The sequence below is a fragment of the Tribolium madens genome, unplaced genomic scaffold (genome assembly GCF_015345945.1).
Source record: "Tribolium madens isolate multiple individuals breed KSU strain unplaced genomic scaffold, Tmad_KSU_1.1 Scaffold_1;HRSCAF=32;Tcas5.2_LG8, whole genome shotgun sequence".
Lineage (NCBI taxonomy): Eukaryota > Metazoa > Arthropoda > Insecta > Coleoptera > Tenebrionidae > Tribolium > Tribolium madens.
In genome coordinates, this window is record NW_025400984.1 from 9,276,562 (window position 1) to 9,299,570 (window position 23,009).

Sequence of the window (23,009 nt, forward strand, 5' to 3'; positions counted from 1 at the left end):
CTTTTAAGTGTTGGTTTCTATTAGGAATGAAATTACCAAATGCTAAAGGCGTTATGTACAACTTGGATTGTTGAATAAACAATGGATAAGGGTGTTAAAATATGTTTAAATAAATAAATAAATAAATAAATAAATAAATAAATAAATAAATAAATAAATAAATAAATAAATAAATAAATAAATAAATAAATAAATAATAATAAATAAATGTTAAAAAAAGGCACAAATAACTTAATTCAACTACTTTTCGACGTATTTTTGACAAAATTTTGCGAAATAATTTAGTTTTTTATTGAAAAATGTTTTAAAACGCTCGTAAAGGGCATAAATTATGTCGTTTTTTATTTAGTCTGGTATATGTATTGATTTTTTGGTATGTTTTTTAGCAAGAATTAAAGAAAAAACTTGGTTTTAGACTTAATAACGCAACTAAATGTTTAAAAAAAGCAAAAATAACACCATTTTGAAATTAATTATGTGATTTTTCGGCTTATTTTTAACGAAGTTTTGTGCTTTTGATTGAAAAATCTGCTAAAACGTTTGGAAAAGCAACCAGATAATTTTTCGTCTCAAAAACAAGCTTAAACTCTCCAAAGAAGCAAAAATAATTTTAGTTTCGTAATAGTTTATTCATCTTTTACCTCATTTTCGACGAAACTTTTCAAAATAATCGCGATTCTGACTAAAAAACGTCCTAAAACGGAAAAATAGTTTGTTTGAACAAATTTTTTAGCACAATCTAAAAAAGTAAAAATAACACCATTTTTGAGTAAATTTAGCGATTTGTGACGAAATGATTTTGTAAATTTTTAATTGAAAAACGTGCTAAAGCGTCCAAAAAATCATAAAAAAGATCATTTTTAACCCAATTTGGTAATTTTTCAATTTGTTTTAACCGATTCTTTGAATCTTACAAAAAAAACGTGATGTAAATAAGCAAAATTCTTAATTTTTTTGATGACTTTTCAGTGTATTTTTGTCTAAAGTTTTCGAGATAATTCCGTCTCTTATTGAGAAATATGGTGTTAATGTAAAAAACCGTTTTCAAAAAGTCAATGAACTAGCTTCAAAATTACACCTAGTAAACAAGAAAAAATGTTTTAAATGAAAATGTTAATTTTCAAAACGGCATAAAACTTATTGAGACACCTGGTATATACTACTCACAAAATTAACCACTCGGGCTGTCACTCTCATGTACTAAACATTTTGCTTTTAGATAAAAAACAAAATTACAAAATAAAGTGTTTTTTATTTAGTTCAAAGAATTTTATATTTGACTATTTTTCTCACAAAATTTAAGCCAATCAAATTTTTCAAGTTGCTGAGATTTAACCAATCAATAATTTGTTTATGTGCTAAATTACTGCAAATTTTGAAACATTTAATTGACTTATTTTTTTTTAATTGCTCATAATGAAAATATTGTTTTTGCAAATTTTGTTCGGAAAATAGTTGCAAAATATACCCCTCGTGCACGCCAAATTGATTCTAATTGTGCATTTTGCAAAATTATCGACAATTTGGCATGCACTCGGGATATTACTAGTAAAAATATCAAAATTACTCAATTTTACTATTATTAGGAGTATTATTTTAAATTTAAATCCATTCTTTACCCTTAATTTTGTATCAATTTGTAATAAAATTGAACCAAATTTAACTTTTAAACACTTATCTGCTTTAAAAAACTTCTTTAAAAGATGTGTAAACTGCAAAAAAGGAAACCTAGTGATTTTTTGAAAGTAAATTTGCGTATCATTATTGGAAAAAGCACTGTCTTCAACTTCTGATAAGACAGTCTGTAATTCTAATATAAAGTTTGCAACACTAGATAAAAAAAAATGAAAGATTCAAAATTTGAGGTTTCTCCTATCTCCATATTTATCTAATTTGAAAAAAAAAATTAAAAATTTAGTTTTTTAAAGTATCTAACAAAAAACTGACAACTGTGAAGAATACAGGGTGAATACAGAGAATACAATTTTTCAATGGTTAGTGTGTTTTTTAATTTTTAATTTTTTTTTTGAGTTGTGGATATTCAAAAAAGTGGCTTTTATGGGCTGAGTAATCACCCCTATTATAAAAATTCGGTCGTGTTCCGCCCCTGTGACCACCGTTCAACAGGTGTCCGTCGATTTCCGGCTCTAGTCGAGGAAACTCGAACACGCATATTCTCCTAGACTAGAGGTATAGTATAGTCGGTGCATTTTCTTTCATCCAGTGATGCTTCGTCCGTTTGACATTTTACAAGTCGGCAACTTAACGGTGAGCAACAACGTGCGTGTTTTGGCACCGGAGTATAGTGTTTTTTTTCTCCTTCGAAAATCTGTGTTGGGGGAATCACACTTCATACATAATTTTGCCACGAACCCTGGGTATGTCACAAAATTTTCGAAAAAGTTGTCCACGAAAAAATCAAATTTTTAGTGTTTCTTCTTCCCGCAATTACGAGATGATTTCATAATGCGAGATGCCTCACACGATCTTACGGCCCCATCATCCTGTCAATGGCTATGCCCATCATTACACCCAGAATGGACATGTCAAAAATAATGGGCATGGTGGTGAGTACCCACACTTTTGTTGTACGGAAGTCGTGACCCACTTTATGGTCGGTGCATTTCTTTTTGATTTTTCTCCTCTTCTCATGACGGTTAATTATCAACAATAGCGCGAGCGACGATAATGAAGGTCTTGAGTAATGAGCGACGATGTATGATTGCGTCTGAACAGGGCTTAATAAGCCTCAAAATTATTGGTATTTTTTAAACAATGTTGCAATTAGGTACAGGCAAGTTCATGAATGATGTGCCCGTGACCGCCAATTCAATTAGCGCATAGTTTCGAATGCTGTAACTCCGAGACCAAACACTAATTCCAAAATATTTGAAAAAAAAAACACTTGAATTTTTTTACAATTCTAAAAAATCAGAAAGAGGTCGTTTGGAGGGATAACTTGAGTCACCCGGTACCTAAACTTCTAGATTTCCAAAACTAAAAAACACGGCTTGAAAAAGTCAAAAGCAGTTTTTTGAAAAAATGCATTTTTGTATTTTGTATCTTCTATAATTCAGACAAAAAACCAAATTTGTTTGAAAAACAGTAATTCCTACCTTCAATTCTGACATAGTTACTCGTATTATTACTGAATGTAATAAATATGTTTACAAAGTGTTTATGGTGTTGTGTAATCACTTTAAACAACTACGTTACAATAATAATAAATAACGCACACAAACACCTAGATTCTAATCGATGCGTCACAAATAATAATAAAAAGCGATTTTTAGATGAAATCTGCAATAAATTTGCTCCCTCGGGTTTAAATCTCGAGTCAAGGGTATCAAAATCACGACTAAAATAAATAAAATCTGGCAGGTGTATGTGGAAAAAGAGTTGAAAAATCAGTTATAATAAATATTTATTATGGATGTTAGAAATAGACAAGGTTAGTATAACGGCAACTTTGCAGTGAAGAGATCTTCCGGTAATTTAAATGCTGCATATGTAAACAAAATGATAATAAAATTGCAAATTTAATGAACTTATAGTGAAGGCCATTTATTAGTAATAAAAAATACACCCTTCAAAATCTGTGCAGAAATTATTTACTTTCTGCATAACTTAGATTTTTTTCGAGTACTCGAAATTTTCTTATAGCACTATTACACGCTGTTAACTTACCTAATATTTATTATTTGTTTCTTTTTAACGTAATTAAATATTTATGTTTGAAACTTAATTACGTAATTTCAATCTAACACAATTTTATTATGCAATAGGTATACAGTGTGTTCCAAAAAACGTTTTGACGTTCTTTAAATGCATAGCAAAAGATATTCAAATGACGAAAATGTATTGTAATTTATTAAGTCTACGATTTGTCATAGACTGAAAAATTATTTCTGTACTTCCTGTAACTAGTTTTTGGTTGTTTTATTGATTTCTTTCTAGTTTTAGTATAATTTTTTCATAATTATATTACATGTGCAATACACATAATTTTTACTAAAATCCAGCAAGAAAAAGTTTAAAACTAACAATTTTTCTTGATATTCCAGTCTCGCCATTAAATTTAGCAGCATGTTTTTTTGTTTTGATGGGGGAGTTAAAATTATTTACTTCCCTGAGAGATTACATATAATTTTATTGTAATTTTGACAGATGAGAAAGGTAAAATCTAATTGGTCACTTTCTTTTCTGAAATTAGGGTGGAAAAAATTACTTTCTGTTAGGGTCATAGAAAATAGTTATTTGTATTGTAAGAGAGGAAAGTGTATCTTTTTTTCCTTTCACAGGAAGAAAAAGACACTCTTCTCCAGTGAATTGCATATAATTTTTTTACGACTCTGACATGAAGTAAGTTTTTTCACCCTAATTTTAGAGAGGAAAATAGCTTATTACCTCTCATAGAAAAAAAATACCTCCCACATAGAAAACCTTGCTGAAATATCTAGAAAAATTGTTTTTAAGTTTTTCTTGCTGGATCGTAGAAAAAATCTTGCCATTAAATCTAGCAGCATGTTTGCTTGTTTCTATGGGTAAGGTAAAAAGAGATACATTTTTTTTCTTTCTGAAAGATAAGTGGCCACTGTTTTTTCTGAAATTATCAATGAAAAATTTACTTTCTGTTAGAGTTGTAGAAATTTTTTTATAAATCAATGGTCGCTTGTAGTCTTTTATTAAGAAAAGGCAGATTTTTTATATATTTTTTTTATATAAAATGGAAATAGGCTAAAAAATGATTCTTTGCTTTTGGCGTGACCATGAAAAGATAACTTTTAACAGCAAAGAAAAATACAAAAATCGACAAATCTTTAAAAAAATTTCATTTTTTTTGATCGACTCATTAAATTTATTAATTTCCATTTGCAGCGCCAATTTTTTTTTTTATTTTTAACTTAAATTTTCAATATGGAGGCACTTGCCTTCTCTGCCTTTCCTGACGAGCCGCCACTGGTATAAATAATCATAAATCGTAAAGAAATAATTTTCTCAGGAATGCAAAGTACGAAACATGTCCAGTTTTGTACGCACTCCACAAAATATCTCTTTCTTATTACACTAAAATTAGAGAAAAATTTATTTAGTCCGATTTTTTTTGTGCTTTTGTGAAAAAATCAAAATTTTTCGAAATGTCTAAACGATTTTATTGATGTAATTTGTAATTTTGGTGTTAGACACTTTTGTGGTGGATGTAGGAATGATAACACAAGATAAAGTTTAATTGAGGGTCATAACGAAGCCATTTTTGAAATAGAATGTTTTTATAACTGGATTTCGCCAAACTATTTAATCAATGAGAGCCCACGCATTCAAACTATTCTGAATATGCAAATTTTGCCAACTTTTCGGTCCTCAATCTTATTATGTCACATAATTTAATTTTTTTCTCAGTTGGAATTCTTTTTTCTAACAGGACTATCAAATTTGATTAATCAAATCTATTTTTAGGCGCCAACTGAAGATCATGATTAATATTTCAATTACTACATAATGACGTTTGTAATCTTCTCATCTACAATACAAACGGTGTCCTTGAAAGCACTTCTTCCGCTAGACAATATCGAGTTCAATTTTTCGAATAAAGGCGCTGGCCTTGACATCAATTCGTTTGATGATCAAAAGACACTGACATTGACAAGATTTTCCCAAGTTTATTGACCGAACGAAATTAATTGTCGAAGATGATGACAAAACGTGATGTTTTGAAGCTCTAAAACTTCATTAATAACTACAATAAATAAACACGTGTTCTACAAGGCTGTTATTTAATAATAATAATAGTAAGCCAATAAATCATCGAGTTTGAAATTAAATTTCGGCTTACGAAATTTAATGTAATTATGATTTATAACCCAGGAGTGTATTATTTAGCGATAAATAAGCACCGCCAATTGTCAATGTAACCTAAATTCGTGTTTTGTTTTTCTGTTAATTAAAATTGTCGGAGATAAAATCGGTGCATTCGTTATCGTTTGACGTATCGTAAAATGCCTTTCTTGGCTAATTACTTGGGTAAAAGCCGATCGCTGTCCGTGGAAGCAATCCCAACAAATTTAACACTTTAATTGAACGCATTGTTCATTGAGCTTTATGTGAAAATTTCTGAAAAAATGTCACCTCAGACAATTTCGATTTCGTCGACGACGGTGAGAGAAGGTTGTAAACCTTTATACTTGTACAGTTAATGCTTCCGTTACTTGTTTTTATGGTTTCTAGGAGTTTACCTAAACTCGAGTTGTCGTTTGATTAATACATTTCATGGAATAAGCAGATGGTTTTGCACGAATTTTCTGCTATTTAGGTAGCGGAGTTAATCGGTAATGCGAATCGAAAATTTTCAAACTTTCTCTATTCGCTTCCGATTGTACAAAGATTCTTATCGGGTCTTATAAAGGACGAATTTTTATTGTTGCGTTGTTGGAAGCTTCAATGTTAAAAGATGCTATCGGAATAATTAACGACGCCATCCTATTCATATGTTAAATTGGATAAATTACAAAAAGAAGCAGCTCCAGTGACTAATTAAAAAAATTACAAAATGCAGCTTCTGCAAATTTCAAATGTGTTTTGAAAAAAGACTTCAACGAATTAATTTTTGCTAATCGGTATTTGTTTTCTTGCTCTTTGATTATAGTTATTATCTTGTTAGTTTGACAATTAAAACAATTAATACAAAAATTAGTGAAATTAGCGTCGTTTTATTGACAATATTTATTAATAATTATCTTTCTCAAAAAAAGTGAAATTACACTTAACAGTAAACAATAATTTGCAGAATGTCATAATACAAGATGTCATACCTATTTAAAAAAAGTAAAAAAAAAGTAAAAGCAGTTTTTTTTTTGTCTTATTCTATCATTATTTTTACAAGAATAATAAACTATTTTACATTTATTTATGTCAATTTTTTGCATTATTCAAGTTCAATGTAACATAAAACACAATCTTATAAGTTTTGATAATAAAAACCCATCTAATTTGAAATTGACGAAGAAAAATTAATTAATAAATATAGAAAACAAAATTAGGATGGTTTTAAAATTTGATCACTTTTAGATAAGACGCTGTATTATAAAATGGTATGAAAATTATATCAAACGATAGAGAAAAATCCTATTTATGCATGCTGAAAAATTTATAACAAGAATACTTAGCTTTATTTGTTTTTAATATCTTTGTATTTTAATATTAGTTCTTATATTTTATCTAAAATTACCCTTTTGTAAGTTTGAAAATTTAAAAAAAGTAAGAAAACAAGTGAAACGTACGTTTTTGCGGTTTTTATTTAAATCTTAAGAAAATAAATATTGCAAGTTTTAACGAAATGTCACATTTATAAAAAAAAACAAAGTTAGGACTATTTGGAAACTGAGCATTGGGATCACTTCTAGAAAACACTCTCTATAACAAAAAAATATAAAAGTTATAACGATAAAGCAAAGCCTTTTTACTCATATGCACAATGGAAAATGCTACAAAAATTTAGAGTCAAAATATTTAGCAAAAAAATTGTTTAGAATTTAGCTGCTACGTAAATTAGGACCTTTTTCGCAAAATTTAAAAGGTTTGACCCTTAATCTATTAAAAGAATGTTCTAGACAAATGTTCTCCAGACAAAAGTCAAGTAAATACCAAGTGAGATAAGAAAGATGGAAAATGGTTTTAAAAAAATGTAAAAAAATGTTCACATTTATTTTTTAACATTTGACCTTTTTTATGTGTATTTTCTGTTACCGATGATCTTGTATATGTTTTTTCAGAATTATTCAGTAAATGTACAAAAAGTTTGCCAATAAAAGCCATAAATAACGTTACAATTTAGGATACAGCTTCTTGGTTTTTTTCTTCTAATAAATAGAGTCAAAAAGCAAGATTTATACTTTTTTAGATAATTATCTAAAAAATTTATTTTTTTGTTCTTATAGTGTCATCCTATTTAACTTGGCATTTTTCTCTGATTTGCGAGTTCTATATATGAGACAAGTTATCATAATTTAGTTAGTTTTGAGAAACAAAAAAGCATTTCCTTTACATATTTTTGTTTTTTAATATTATTTTGTATTTTGACTAAAATTACTATTTTGTAAGTTTGAAAATTTCAAAAAAAGTAATGAGTAAAACCAGCTTTGTTTTTGCGGTTTTTGACAAAATTATTAATTGTGAACTAAATTTAAAAAAAATAAATGTTATAAGACTGAAAAGTTTAAGTGGATTGTAAAAATCTGCTATTGTAGTATCTTTTAAAAAATGAATATTTTTCCAATTTCCATTTTACCAATACATACAAATTAGCTTTTTTAATACCAAAACCAAAAAAAATTCAGATTCAAAGCATTTTACAAAAAAATTATTTAGAATTTAATTCTTGGTAAACCAAAACTTTTTTCATGAAACTTGAAAAATTTGACTCTTGATGTTTTACGAAGAAAAGCTGGTAGAGAAAAATACCATGCAAGGAGAGATATCAGGAACATGTTAAAAAAATTCTATCTATAAAAATTTCGAAGTTATGAGAATTTTGCACTTTGACTCTATTTATTTCTGTTCGAAAAATAATTTTCCAAGTTTTTTTGCTACTTACTAGTAGAGAGGAAACAAGGAAGTTGTATTCATCAGTATCATTAAATACACATAAAAATTATCAAATGTCAAAAAATTAATGTTAAAATTTTTTGCCAGATAGAATTTCTTCCTGGTATCCTATCTTACTTGAAATTTTGTCATAGTCCGCCCCTGGGTAGTGTTGAAAAACAAAACAGCATTTTCTTCACATAAGGCATATTTATGCAGTAACAAAAATTTATTAATAAACGATTTATGCATGCTGAAAAATCTATATAACAGGAATCAATGCTGCTTAGATTTCTGAAAAAAGCTTTAACATTTCCTGTTAGTTAAATCCAGTCGTATCAAGTTGGCTACTTTCTGACACTTGCAATTTCATAAAGGTCACTCACCTACATGTCTTTTGATTTGTAAACAAACAAAATCAGAGTATGGAAAGCGCCCAAACTGAAAAATTTCCGCATTCTTTCCCGTTGTCGTAGTTATTATTGATCTCTGTCCCAATCTGTTAATAACAAGTTGGTGATGATTTGTGGAGGTGATGGAATGAGTGAAGAAAAATCCCCGTAGGCGTCCAAACACTCTCCATTGTTATTACAGATGACGTCGCACTAATTCCACCACCCACAATAAATCGGCCAAATCGGTTCGTTGTGTCATCGACCGTTGAAGTCTCCGATTGAAAATCGAGAAAAACGAGAAAATGCTCGGGGAAAATCGCTCGGAATCGCGAGAAAATGTTTGGTATGCGCGCCTTTTCCATATTCGGCACAATTTATTCGCGGAGACCTAGTTTCATGCCCTGTCACTTGCACCACAAACACAGAGGGAGAGTTTATTGTGGTTTAGAGCACCATAAACAAACAGTTGCGTAAAATGGGTGCAAATGTCGTGCCTTTCTTTGGAAACGGAATGTGCGCACAGGTGGAAATTTCTGAAAATTTTTCAGTTTTCAGCTTCAGTTTGATAACAAACCGGAAACGCTGCAATTGATAAAAGATTAGAGGAGACAATGGGCAATGCACACGTGCCCTAAGTGCGTGCGAGGACTCTTTAATAACCAGTTTGTGTGTGTAATTATACATCGGACATATCCTCAAGGTTTCCCTTTTATCATTGAATACACTTATATGCAATGCTAGGTATATGAGCTCACCTATGCATGTTAAAAAATCTAGCAAGTTGTTGTTGTGTAACTTACACCCACTTGTAATCACGCATTTCTCAAGAATGTGATTTTAGTTAAAACACTCTGTAGATGTGGATTGATGAGCGCACGTGTGACATTTATGCAGAATGCTGATGAGACATATTATTGTAATTAAATAAATTGTCCGATAATTAGCGTTTTCCGCTCTTGGGAACGTTATCTAACGTTACTTCATTGCTATGGAGGCCTACAAGGGGCGGAACGAAATTTTGATTAGCACCCTTGGAGAAGCAGTGGCAGCGGCAAGCAATTAATTGAAAAAATACTAGAATTTTTTTCTACTTTTATGACAAAAAATGCTAAAAAATTGGACGATACTGAAAAATCAAGTGTCAAAGAACTCCACTATTTCAAAGTTTTTGTCCTTGTATTTTTATTTTACACAATAAAACGAAAATTTATGTAGATTTCTGTTTTTCTCCTTTATTGTTTTACAAAAACTAGTATAAAATAAGACTTCTCCTTTATAAGTAAAGTTTTTGCACCTTGTTTTAAAACTAAGCGTATATTTAAAATGGTAAACAAGAAATGTTTATAAAATGAGTGAAAAAAATAAAATAAAAAAAATACAAATTTGAATCAAAAGTCTACATTTTTGTGTTCCACAAGCAATTAAAAAAATTTTTTCACCTAATAATATTTTAGTACACGAATAATAAAAAAGTCGGTAAGGAAAGAAAATTGAGTTTTACTTTAGAAAGTAATTTTATTGGTATTAAAAACAATGCAGGTGTTTTAGTTTATAATTTTGAAAGACTACAGATTGTAGAAGTCAAGAGACTGGGAATACATTTTACTTAAAATAAACTTGTTTTTTTTGAGAAAATAAAAATAATAAAAAACTGAGGAGTTACATTTTATTCTTCGAATAAGACTCAACAAGACTTAAAATTGCTTTAAATCTGTTGAAAATAATCTGAAGTTTCGTATTGAGAAGTGCCAAAGATTGTATTGTTTTTGAAATTATATATTTTTTTCTTAAATTTTAAGTTCTGCTATAGAAAAAAAAATAAATTGTATTATACACGACGCTAAAGATTGCTTATCTACTCGTGAAAAAAGTCCACTCGTAAACTTAACCTTTTCACTCGTAGATAAACAATTTCTTTATCGTCTTGTATAATAAATAGCTATGTTTTATTATTTTTTTAATTTTATGCATACTTAAAATTTTTAATTTTTAGAATATTTTTTTACATTCTTTTGTATTTGTTTTTATATTTTGGCTCAAAGTCAGAGTCAAATCTATCTTCTAAATTTAAAAATAAAAAAATCAAAACAAGTAAAATATGCATCATTTCTCCCGTTTTTGAGAAATTTTGGGAAAGTAAATAGAAATGAATGAAACATTTCAAAAGCCAAAAGTTCTAAGTAAATAAAAATACATTTTAAAAACTAAATGTTCTAAGTAAACAAAAATACATTTTCGTGTGTATTGAAATAATTTCAAAATTAATAATAGACAACAAAAACTTAAAACTTAAAAAAAATCTTTTTTTAAGAAGAGTTACACATTTTTGTAATTTTGGTAAATAATAAATCTGGAAGAAAATAATAGTTTATGTAGCGAAGCTGAATATTTATTTTGATGAACGTAGTGAGGCAAATAATTTTTGTACCTTTCCGGTAAAACCGGAAATGTTACCATTTTAACCTAACCGATTATGGCTATATGCAAATTTGTAGATAAATATCATACTAATGTGGGGTTTAGGAGGAACTTCAAGGTTTATAAATACTCGAGTTGTTTGTCGAAACGTTTATTGGCAACATGTGAAATAATGAATCAACTTTACTTGGTGTAAAAATCATGAGAATATTCCGTTTTCTCCGTTATGGTCTTCATTCCTTTATCTAATCAAAGTCATGATGTTCTTAAATCACGTAACATGTGGATAATATGAGGAGTAAATTAATGATAATGGCTGAAAAACTAATTTAGACCGTAATAGAGTTAAACATCTTTTAATGATTCAGACATAACTGCTCGTGAAGATAACAACTAATTTGAATATTTAAAATTAGGAGACTTGACTAAAAGCTAGACAAAATTTCAGTGGCGTTGTTTAGTGCAAAGTTCTTTTCCCATGTCGCCTTCGCCAGTAAAACGCTTCGTTTTGAAAAAAGTCTAATTGCACGTTAGAATAATGGGCTAGTAAACCCTATAACGAAATTGCACAATAAAACTCGCCAAACGGATTTTCTAGTGTATAAGTGAGATGAACTCGCTAGATATTGTATGGGAAGTGTTTGTTAAAGTCTGTTTTTTTAATGGAAATGCCAAACAGTTTCGTTTTTTGAATAAATTTGAAAACAATATCATTAAACGTCAACACAAAAAATCGTCTAAGAAAATTTAGAGACGAAACAGCAAAAAAGGAACAACAGTTTTAAAAGATTTAGAAACGAATAGTTTGCAAGCAGGAAGTTAGAAAAAAGGCCCTTTAAAATGTAGACGCAATTTGTAATGCAGGTTTGCTAAACATTCTCAATTTTTAGCAAGAAATTGACAAGAATACAAAATAAACATGAATGAGAAAAAACCTCGGAAAGGACACAATTAAATTAGTGTCTTGAGCATCGTTTTTGAGGAACGAGTTGAAAAAGTAACAATTTTGAAACTAAAGCTGAAGAAGAATTTATAAAATGCATCAACTTTGAGCTCATTTCAACAAATTATGCAAAATTTATTGCCAATCATCATAATACCTACTTGTATCTTTTCCTAAATAATTTTTTTTTGTATACAGGGTGTTCGGTCCAAGTCGCCCCAGCTAATAACACCTAAACTTACTTCTTTTTTTCAAAAATTAAATATTTAAGTAATAATATTCATTCTTGGCTTTCTTAATAAATGTATCAAATCTTTTTAGCACATCCGGTGTTGCCGGAAATGCTACCAAATTTAATTTTTTAAGTGGAACACCTGTTTTTTTTCCTCCAAACAATAATAAGTAATTGAAATGAAAAATACTGTAAACCACTATTTATTACATTTTGCGTAACACAGTGCAATCAAAAAACATCTTAAATCTTAGAATTTTATAAGGAAATTGGTCGCGTAGCCTGATTTTTAATTTTAAAAGAAAGGTGTGAATAAAAAAAAAGGTTGAATACAGTTTAATTGTTGGTTTGACAAATCTAATTTGTCAGTTGATGATTTTCTTCGACTGATAACAGAACATTCAGATTTCTATTTTCTTGTTCTTCAGAAAGAACCACAGGTTTTTTAGTTTTAAGAAGCGAACCTATTCGTCTCAGTTGTTTCTTAAATCGACTAAATTTCCAACGATTTGGGAAAACTCCATTCGAGTTTTTTTCTCTATACTGTCTTTCAGCTTCCGCTCTATTTTTATTGCACTTAAAAAACACTTCAAGTTGATCTACCAATTCGTCGTAATTAATATCATCCATTATTAAAGATCTCAATAAGATTAGGCTTTGTCAAACTAAGAATTAAAGGTATCTAAGCATATTGCTTTTTGCATGAATACCTTGACAAGTAAAATCCGTTTACGTTGCAAAATTTGCAAAAAAATTCAATAATTTAAATTGTTTTCTGAGTGCATTATGTAAAGTAAAATGTAATAAATAGTGGTTTACCGTATTTTTCATGCCAATTATTATTGTTTCGAGCAAAAAAACATAGGTGTTCCATTTGAAAAACTAAATATGGTAGCATTTTCGGCTACACCGGATGTGCCAAAAAATTTTGATGCATTTACTAATAAAACGAGGAATGAAGAGTACTATTTGAAAAATTAGTTTTTGAAAAAAAAGTAAGTTTAGGTGTTATCGGCAAGGGCGACTTGGATCGAACACCCCGTATACATCCTTTTTCTTCAAAGTTTTTGTAGCAAGAACCTCATTTTTGTCCACAACATTGTACTTACTTGCGATGTGTTTCTATCAAAATTATTAGCACTTAATTTTGTCTTTAAACCTTAGGTAATGATGTATGTCCTCAGGTATTCAATTATAGCGCTTTCAAAGAGCAAACAGACACACAAGATTCATAAAAATCAAAATTTTGACAACATTTCAATTTGAAAACATAACCATAATTTTTTAACAAAATTTCTAGGGACAAAAACAAAAAGCAAACGAAATTTTTGGAGACAAGCTGTTAATTTTTTCACCAAAATTTTGACTTGGTAATTTCCTTTAAAAAAAGAACAGACTTTACGTCGTCGGAAAATCGACATTGTTAAAAAATTGATATGATCAAATGTCAAATGGTCGATGATTTAATGGACGTCCATAAACAACACTGAAATTAAATCGTTGCTCATTGAGCTATATGGTGCCATAAATATCGTTGCCGAAGGCGCGATTGTATCTGTTTAATTAACATCGGTGTTAAATTTGATCGGGGACGATTTATCGTCCTGGTTGGGATTTTTTCACTTCCTTGTTGTTATCTCTGATATAAAAAAAACCATCAAAATTAATATTTTTCACACGTATGGAAGCATGTTCGACACTTCTTTAAGTATTTATTGGCGTTGGAATTAATATTTCCTTGACAATATCAATAAAGCCTCCGTGATTTGAAAGAGAATTGTTAAGTCCAGTAAATTATGGCTTTGAACCTTGCTTGAATTTTAATGATTTTGGGCACAAAAAGTGGCCTTAGCGCGTGTCTGTCATCGCATTTGCTCAACCTGATTGATCTAAGACTAATTACGGAAGTGGAAGAGAGAATTTCCATTATTGATGGTTTTGCGTTGCGTCTCGTGTTTTTCCCCCTTCGTCCAATACAATCGCAATATTTTATAGTTTTCAAAGAGTCAGTCGGCTTGATCAATAAATGATGGATAATAAATCATGAATACGTGCATCTTCATCTCGGTCGAGTTGCTTCCTTGCTGTCATATCAGCAAACAGAAAGAGAAAAAATCATCGCTGGTAACAATTGCGAAAAGTGCGCCCAACATCAAAGAAATTGAGATATTTACGATTTAATTTGCATGAAATTACAACGAGGAGGAGTGTAATGCCAGAAGTGGCAGATTAGCTGATGGATGCTGTCATAATAAAGGAGAGACAGTGAACTTGACAGTGATTTTGATAAGAGAACACACGCGAAACTTATCGTGGGATAGATCGCCTCATTGAGGACTTATCCGAAGCGGATCGATTGCACACACAAAAAACTAACTGTGTGTGTGTGTGTGTGTGAAAAGCGGGGGCGTTGGACTCAAATCAAAGCTCGGTGAGCTACGGGATTGAAATAAATTTAACGATTCACTGATTCTCTAATTTGATGAATGAATTTTGTTTCGTTACCTCTCTCGACATTCTACTATGCTACTCAACAATGACCTTTATCTAGCCTTGACACTGACCCGGCGTTTGTCATTGTAATTCTTCTCAACTTTTGAAAAATTTGTACTTCAAAATCAACAAAAGAATGGCCCGTTTCAAAGGCTTATTCTACAAGGTGAATAAAAAGGATAAAACCAAGCTTTTTTTGCATAAACTAATTACTTTACGAAAAAAATAATTAGTGCAGGTAAGGTACTATAAAAATGTAATCGTTTTTTAAAAATTAAATTTTTCAAGATTCCTTTGTTTTCGAATTTTGCAAAAAAAAAATTAATAGCAACATAGTGTTACATATTTTTTTAAAATATGCATCATTTCTTCCGTTTTCGAGAAATTTTGGAAAAATAAACAGAGATGAATGAATCGTTTCAAAAGCTAAAAGTTCTAAGTAAATAAAAATACGTGTGTATTAAAATATTTTCAAAATTAATAATTGATAGACACGAAATTCGAAAAAAAATATTTTTTTAATTAGAGTGACACTTCTTTCGCAATTTTGGTTCAAAAGTTTTAATTTTTTAATTTTGCTTTCTTGCAAGAAGGAGAATCTTCCTCTCAAATGTCATATCTAAAAAACATTTTTATAATAACTAATTGAATATTACACATATTTTTTATTAATGTGCAAAATTTTACTTTTTAAAGGTAGATAAATGAATATGAAAAAAATTATGTGGTAAAGCTGAATATTTATTTTTAAAAACATAATGAGCCAAATAATTTAGCTGAACTACATAAAAAAATCCGAATTTTATATACTCTTTATTTGCAAATGTATTTAAATCGAGAGTAAAGAGCAGCACTTTAATTAGTAAGTAAACGAACAAAATAATCAGGACGCTTTGTAACTAATGAAATCATAACAACGACAAGAGGCGTAAATATCCGAACTTGTGTTAAGATTTTTAATAAAAGTGTTTATTGATTTAACTAGTGCAGTTGGTAGTGCAAAATGATGAAAAATTTAATAATATACCTCTCTAGCAATTGCTGAAGCAGCGAAAGAAACAACATTGGGAAATGTCAGTAATGTCATGGCAAACGTAAAAACGCTTTGGTGCAAAAATAAAACTTTTACTCCATGGCTCAAAAGTAAAACTTTTACTTGTCACATTTAATTATAAAAGTGATCACTTTTGATATGAGAATGGCTCGTTTTAAAAGGCTTTTCTACAAGGTGAAAATTATGAAACCAGCCTTTTTTGCATAAACTAAATACTTTACAAAATAATAATTAGTGCTTATAAAGTACTAAAGTCTGTTTTTTTTTAAATGAAAATGCCAAACAGTCTTAACGTTGGGACCACCAGTAAATTCATTCATGGTAATTTTAATAAAGGAAGTTGGCAGCTCCGTTTTTTTTTTTTGAATTAATTTGAAAACAATGTCATTAAACGTCAACACAAAAAATCGTCTAAGAAAATTAGAAACGAAACACCAAAAAAGAAACAAATTCGGTACCGCTAACAGTTTTTAAAAATTTGAAAACGAATAGTTGGCAAGCAGGAAGTTAGAAAAAGGGCCCTTTAAAATGTAATACAGATTTGCTAAACATTTTTAATTTTTAGCAAGAAATTGACAAGAATACAAAATAAACATGAATGAGAAAGAACCTCGGAAAGAATGCAATCAAATTATTGTCTTGTGCATCGTTTTTGAGAAACGAGTTGAAAAAGTAACAATTTTGAAACTAGAGCTCAAAAAGAATTTATAAAATGCATCAACTTTGAGCTCATTTCAATAAATTACATAAAAATGACTGCCAATCATCATAATACCTACTTGTATCTTTTGATAAATAACTTTTTTCGGTATGTACATCTTTTTTCTTCAAAGTTTTTGTAGCAAGAAGCTCATTGTACTTACTTGCACTGTCTTTTTATCAAAATTATTAGCACTGAATTCTGTCTTTAGACCTTAGGTAATGATGTCTGTCCTCAGGGATTCAATAATAGCGCTTTCAAAAAGCAAACAGGCACACAAGATTTATATAACATAACCATAATTTTTTAACAAAATTTCTAGGGACAAAAACAAAGAACAAACAAAATTTGTGGCTATGGAGAGAAGTTGCTACCAATTTTTTCACCAAAATTTTGACTTGGTAATTTCCATTTAACGTAAAAACAGACTTTACTTATAAAGAGATGTGATCGTTTTTGAAGAATAATTTTTTTTTAATTCTTTTTAGTTTTCGAGTTTCGCAAAAAAAATATTTAATGGCAACCTAATGTTATATATTTATTGTATTGTAATTAACAGTTTGATAATAGTATATTTTTATAGTAATCTTTAAAACTGGCGATTGCAGGCTCTTAGACTATTAGCAGAGTGTTATTTTATTTATTTTTTTAAGATTTGTTTGAAATTGTATTGTTGGAGGGTTTGTCGTTTGTTGACCGTTGTTTTAAGGCCAGCGAAACGGATGTGATCGGCGTTATTAGCGATTATGCTATTTGCTGAAGTATGGCCGGCCGTTAGATGTCCGTAAACCGGCTAAAGTCTTAGAGAAATGATCCAATAACGTTATCTAAATTATGAAGTACACGTTCCCGTCTCTATTACCATTAAATTGATCCGGCCGGCTCTCTTTGCTCTTTGCAGAGCAATGATAGAAATATGTCGGCTGTGCAATGTTAATGTTCCTTCTTGTACACATCGCCAGCCTCCGTCATATTTTAGCAAAGTGCATACACGTTCGAAATGTTTCCGCTTTTTATAACTGTCCCCACACGAAGACGGGCAAATTTCCTCAATCCGAGAGAAGTTGTTGATGATGATGATGATGATGAAGAGGAGGTTCGTTCTCTCAGATCGTCGTAGTTGTTCTTCTTTCTCTCAGCGTTTTGCTAAATCATGAAACCCTATTCTTCGGCGAACGACAACCTCGCGCGGCGATCCTTTTGTCGACCATTTCGTAAAAATCCAAGAACGCACTTTTATACAAAACTGCAACTTACAATGCGCTCATTAACATAAATATGCAGAGAGTGCGGTGCTATACTTTCGACACGCCCTGCCTCTTGACTGACACACGTAATTAAAATAAATATCAATGTCACCGTGAGATTGCGCGAGGGTGGACTGCTCACTGATGCCTAGAGGACACATTATTTTTATTCAACACTTCTTGCGGCAGACATACTGGTGTGTGAACGTGCCTTACATCGACGTTAATGCACGTTTTACATGCGGAACAACTACACTAATATGTAAGCTGTCATTTTTTGAAATATCGGGATTGACCCCAACACCTCTCTACCGAGGCGCACTTTGCCTCTGGACCAAATAGATTTTCACTTTTTAACAAGCAACTCACTCTGCCTTCCTTTATATCGTGACGTTAAATAAAAACGTCAAGTGTTGTGAAAAATTGATGAAAAAATAATGCTTGTTCATTTTTTTTTTCTGCTACTTTACAGAAACTAAGTTTTTCACTTAATTTCAGAAAGGGAAGTAGCCAAATATTTCACATGGAGGCAAAAATTTTACCTCCCTTATTTCTTCTTCTTGATGGTGTGGAAACGATGAACAAAAACACGATTAGCCCGTCACACCAAACTTTTATTTAAAACGCATTTCAACCTCAAAGTGGTGAATAAAACTTTTTTATAACTTTATTCTCACCTGAGGATGACCACTTTGTGGTTGAAACGCGTTGTGTTTGAAATAAAAGTTTGAAGTGACGGGCTAATCGTGTTTTTGTTCTCCCTTATTTGCACTAACAATAATTTAAATAAAACTTTTTACTTAACTAAATGTTTTATAGATTACTATAAAAATATGCTATTATCACATTGAGATAATATCGTTTTTGTCGAATTACCAAAAAATGTCATTTTTCACTTACAAGATATGGAATCAAAAGGTTTTTTTCGTAAACTAACTTCAATACTCCAAAAAATTAAAGATACAAATAATTTTCCTAAATTTTTTGGTGATTTTTGAAAAGCTGTATCTTATCGAGATTTAAAAAGCTTTCAGTTTCTCGTTTTAAGATTTTCTAGTTTTTTTTAGTTAAGCCAATGCATAGGCCGGATAGCATGATGCTTTTCTATATTCCGTTTTACGTCAATTTAGCGCTGAGATATCTGATTTTAAATGAAAAAGGATCCTTTTGTCTTTGATCATCGATATCTCAGCAACCAATGACCAAACAGAGAATATAAAGGTAGTGTCAAAAACTGGAATAAATGTCTTATAAGGTCCTTTTATGATTCTTTGAAAAAAAAATTTTTTCAGTCTCAACATTGATTTAAAAAAAAGAGAAAAAAGTAACTTTTTGCATTGTTTTAGTAAATCTACAGCGTATTCACTAATATTGATGAGGAGATTAATGTTTTAGGTGTTTTTACAGCTTGATATACCCTCCATAGCCCTGTAAACTTTTAAATCGATGCATCACACCGTTTTCTCGGACTAATTGATAAAAGTTTTACTAAAGAATTAAAGGAACAATTGTACATATTGTTTCTGAACATTGTCTCTTCGTTAAAATGATTTTTTACAATTTTGCATTAGTTAAATTTGAAAAAAAATCCAAAAAATATTTTTAATTTTTTTTCAAAAATGAAACAGTATTGTTTCTTGAATTTTTTTACATTTTTTACAAATTAAAAAAATGTTTTACATTTTTTGATTTGTTTTTAAATGAAACATTATAGTTTCTTGGATGTTTTTACAGATTTTCAAAATACAAACAAAAAAAAATTGTTTATTTTTTATTTTTAGCAAATAACTAATGCAAAATTGTAAAAAAACGAAGAAAAAATGTTTTTTTTAATTCGATGGTTAGGCAGAAACAATATGTGCAATTGTTTCTTTAATTCTTTTGCAAAACCTTGATCAATCACCAAAAAAATTAGAAAAATGTTTTGTTCCTTTAATTTTTGGAATAGTGTACTTTACGAAAAAAATAATTAGTGTAGCATAAAGTACAATTAAAACGTGACTGTTTATAAAGAATAACATTTTTGAAATTCCTAAAAAGAATTTCGAAAAATTTTATTCTTGAAAAACGATTACATTTTTATAGTACTTACTTGCACTAAATATTTTTTCGTAAAGTATTTAGTTTATACAAAAACATCATGGTTCTATACTTTTTATTCACCTTGTATATAGGTTGACCCAGAAGTGTGAAATTTGTCTATAACTAAATAGAACACCCTGTGTATTCGTTTTCACGTATCGATAGCATTTTTGAAAAGCTCTTCAACGATGTACGGTTTGTAGGTACAGTAAATTTGGACTATTTCTCGAGATGTTTCTAAAAAAATACACTTTCGTCCCTTGTAATACAAATAACTATTTTTAACCCAATCATCAGAAAATATTGTTTTCCACCCTCTAAATATCTCATGAAAGTACGCTAATACCTCTCGAAGAAAAAAAATGTTTCTTTCTTGGAAGAAAAAATATTCCTTCTGGCATTATACATACCTACTTTTACAAAGTGATATTTCAAAAACTCAATAAACTCCTTTTCGTACCTTGTTCGAGATTTTTGAGGTAGTAAATTTAGTGACGATAACGTTTAATTCGAGTTCTCTATTTGAATCACTCATTTTATTATTGTATTTTTGACTATTTGCAGCCCCAAACTGAAACTGAAAAAAAAACAAACGATAAGTACTAAGGAGACCTCATTACTTCATGATGGAAACTAAGGTATACCTACCGGAATCAACCATTTTTAATTTAAATCTTTTATTTGAATTTTATAACGGAATTTTGAGAAGTGGGCCGTTGAAAAAATCATATATATAACATTGGGGTAAAGCCTCATTCTCTCCCTTAGATAATTACAGCCCGACGCAATAGGAGGGCATTAATACATATTTTTCTTCCCTTGACACACAAATAGCCGTTATATTTACACTTTACATTATCTCACTTAGGGGTTACTTATTTTTACTGAAGAACTTTGTTATTTATAAAATTTTCTAGTGCGTATTTGATAATTCAAACTGTTATAAAAACTAAAACACTAATGGATAACCCCGTACTAGAAGCAGCAACAACCTATAATTTTTCTTTATAAACAGTAATTATAAGTTGTGTCGTCCTTCAAATATAAAAAAAATGCCTCGAGTTTGTAACTTTGTGTTCTACTTAATAAAATAAAAATCTAGGAAATGTAACTCCAGTTAAATTCGCATCAAATTCGTTAATTAATCGTGTTGGCAGGTTAGTTTTGTTCATGTTCCCATGCAACGCCTGCTCTGATTGTTTTTAAGGTCACGTGTACGTCTGAAAGAGTGTTAACTGTATCCTCGACTTTATTTAATTAATGTATATGATTGTGTTTTAATAAAAATTTTGCATTTCTTTGACTCACTTTATTTGTTCATCCTGACCTTATTACGATTTTTCCACGTGATGACGAGACCGGTCTTGAAGTCAGCATCGCAATTTCCTCCATTCTGAATTAAATGACGACCACACAGCGAGTCCATCAATACATATTTTAACTAATATTATTAGAGGAGAGAGGGGTTCGAGTAATCTGATCGTGTGGCAAATATGGATGTTGTTTTTGATTAAGCCGTACGACAGGAGCGTATTTACAATGATGTTCCAACAAGCTCGCGTCTATTAAACTTGTCAGTAAATAATTATTTGAATTTGTCAAGTGTCTGGTGTATAAAACCCAAACCATGCATAGTAATCGAAACACGTTTTGTAACACTGTCAGGACATTGTTGATGTTTTAATTTGGAAAACACCAGGAGCTCGGGGCACCTGCTGGCGACGAATCACTTGATACGCCACTGATTTCAAGTCGATGCAACCGTTCAGATATTACTGTAATCTGGATGGTGGAATTTAATTTATCGATGAAGAGATAAAATCGAATGCGTAACTTGGCAAGGAAAATTGCTCATTTTTCACTCCGGCAGAGTGAGACGGTTATTAACTTTCTGTTTTACATTCGTTAATGGAACTGATACAGAACACTAGTTTAATTAGCGAAATAACGGAGCAACATTTTTACATTTTTCTAGCAAATCGCAAAAACACAGTTCAGCGAACAGAGAGACTTTTAATGTTTTACACAAAAAAGACATTCAATGACGTACTTAAGTACAATTGCCAAAAAATAAGCAGTTTCAGGGGCTTACAAAGCCTGTAAAATTTAAAAAAAGTAACTCAAGTGGTCTCAGAGGAATTAATAAATTTTAATTTTTATCATAAAACTTTATCACTCTGTAACAAAACTTTAGTTTACTTGACAAATTAGTGTTGTTTTTTGATGCAGAACATGTGGCTGCAATTTTTTGCAATATTAAGAAAGCACCCTGTATATCCAATTTTAGATCTTCATGTTTGGTACTATTGGAAAGCACTTTTAATTTAGTATTTTATACAAAAAAATATCGTCCTGTAGCGAAGTTATCGAGATAATTGCAAAAGTAACCAAAATTTGACAATTTTAAATCCGTTGATCACTTTTAAACTAACTACTCAGATTTTTCCGGTTTTCTTAACGTCAATGGATTATTAGTTATTACATAATTTAGACTGATAGCTTCGCTTCGAATAATTTTTGCACAATTGTAAAAAAAACACTGTATACCAGGTGAATTAAGTTTTATCCACACCCCTTAAAACACCTTTTTCTAATTTAAATAAATCCCGACCTACAACCCTCAACCCATGAGTAGGAATTAAACTAACAATAAAAAGATATTAAAAACAAACAAATTTAGACAGATATAAATTAAAAATAAAGTTAGTATTAAAAACAATACAATAAACAAAAAAAAAACAGACTATTCAAAGAAAAGACTTTTTCACTAAATAAAATTATTACTTACCTACAAATTTAGAATCTTAGTAAATGTTGTATAAAAGAAAACAAATCCTCTCCTCATAAGAAATTATAGTAAATACA

General features: G+C 29.9%; 1 protein-coding gene across 1 annotated transcript in view; it reads left to right on the forward strand.

Moving 5' to 3' along the window:
- The first annotated feature begins 2,206 nt into the window (after positions 1-2,206).
- Positions 2,207-23,009, forward strand: part of LOC123016325 (calpain-9-like) — a 44,994-nt gene continuing 24,191 nt past the window's right edge. Inside the window, exons 1-2 of the mRNA XM_044416654.1 lie at positions 2,207-2,378; positions 2,431-2,567. Of these exons, the coding sequence (XP_044272589.1) occupies positions 2,474-2,567 (94 nt within the window). The 5' untranslated portion in view covers positions 2,207-2,378; positions 2,431-2,473. The remainder of the gene's footprint in view (positions 2,379-2,430; positions 2,568-23,009) is intronic.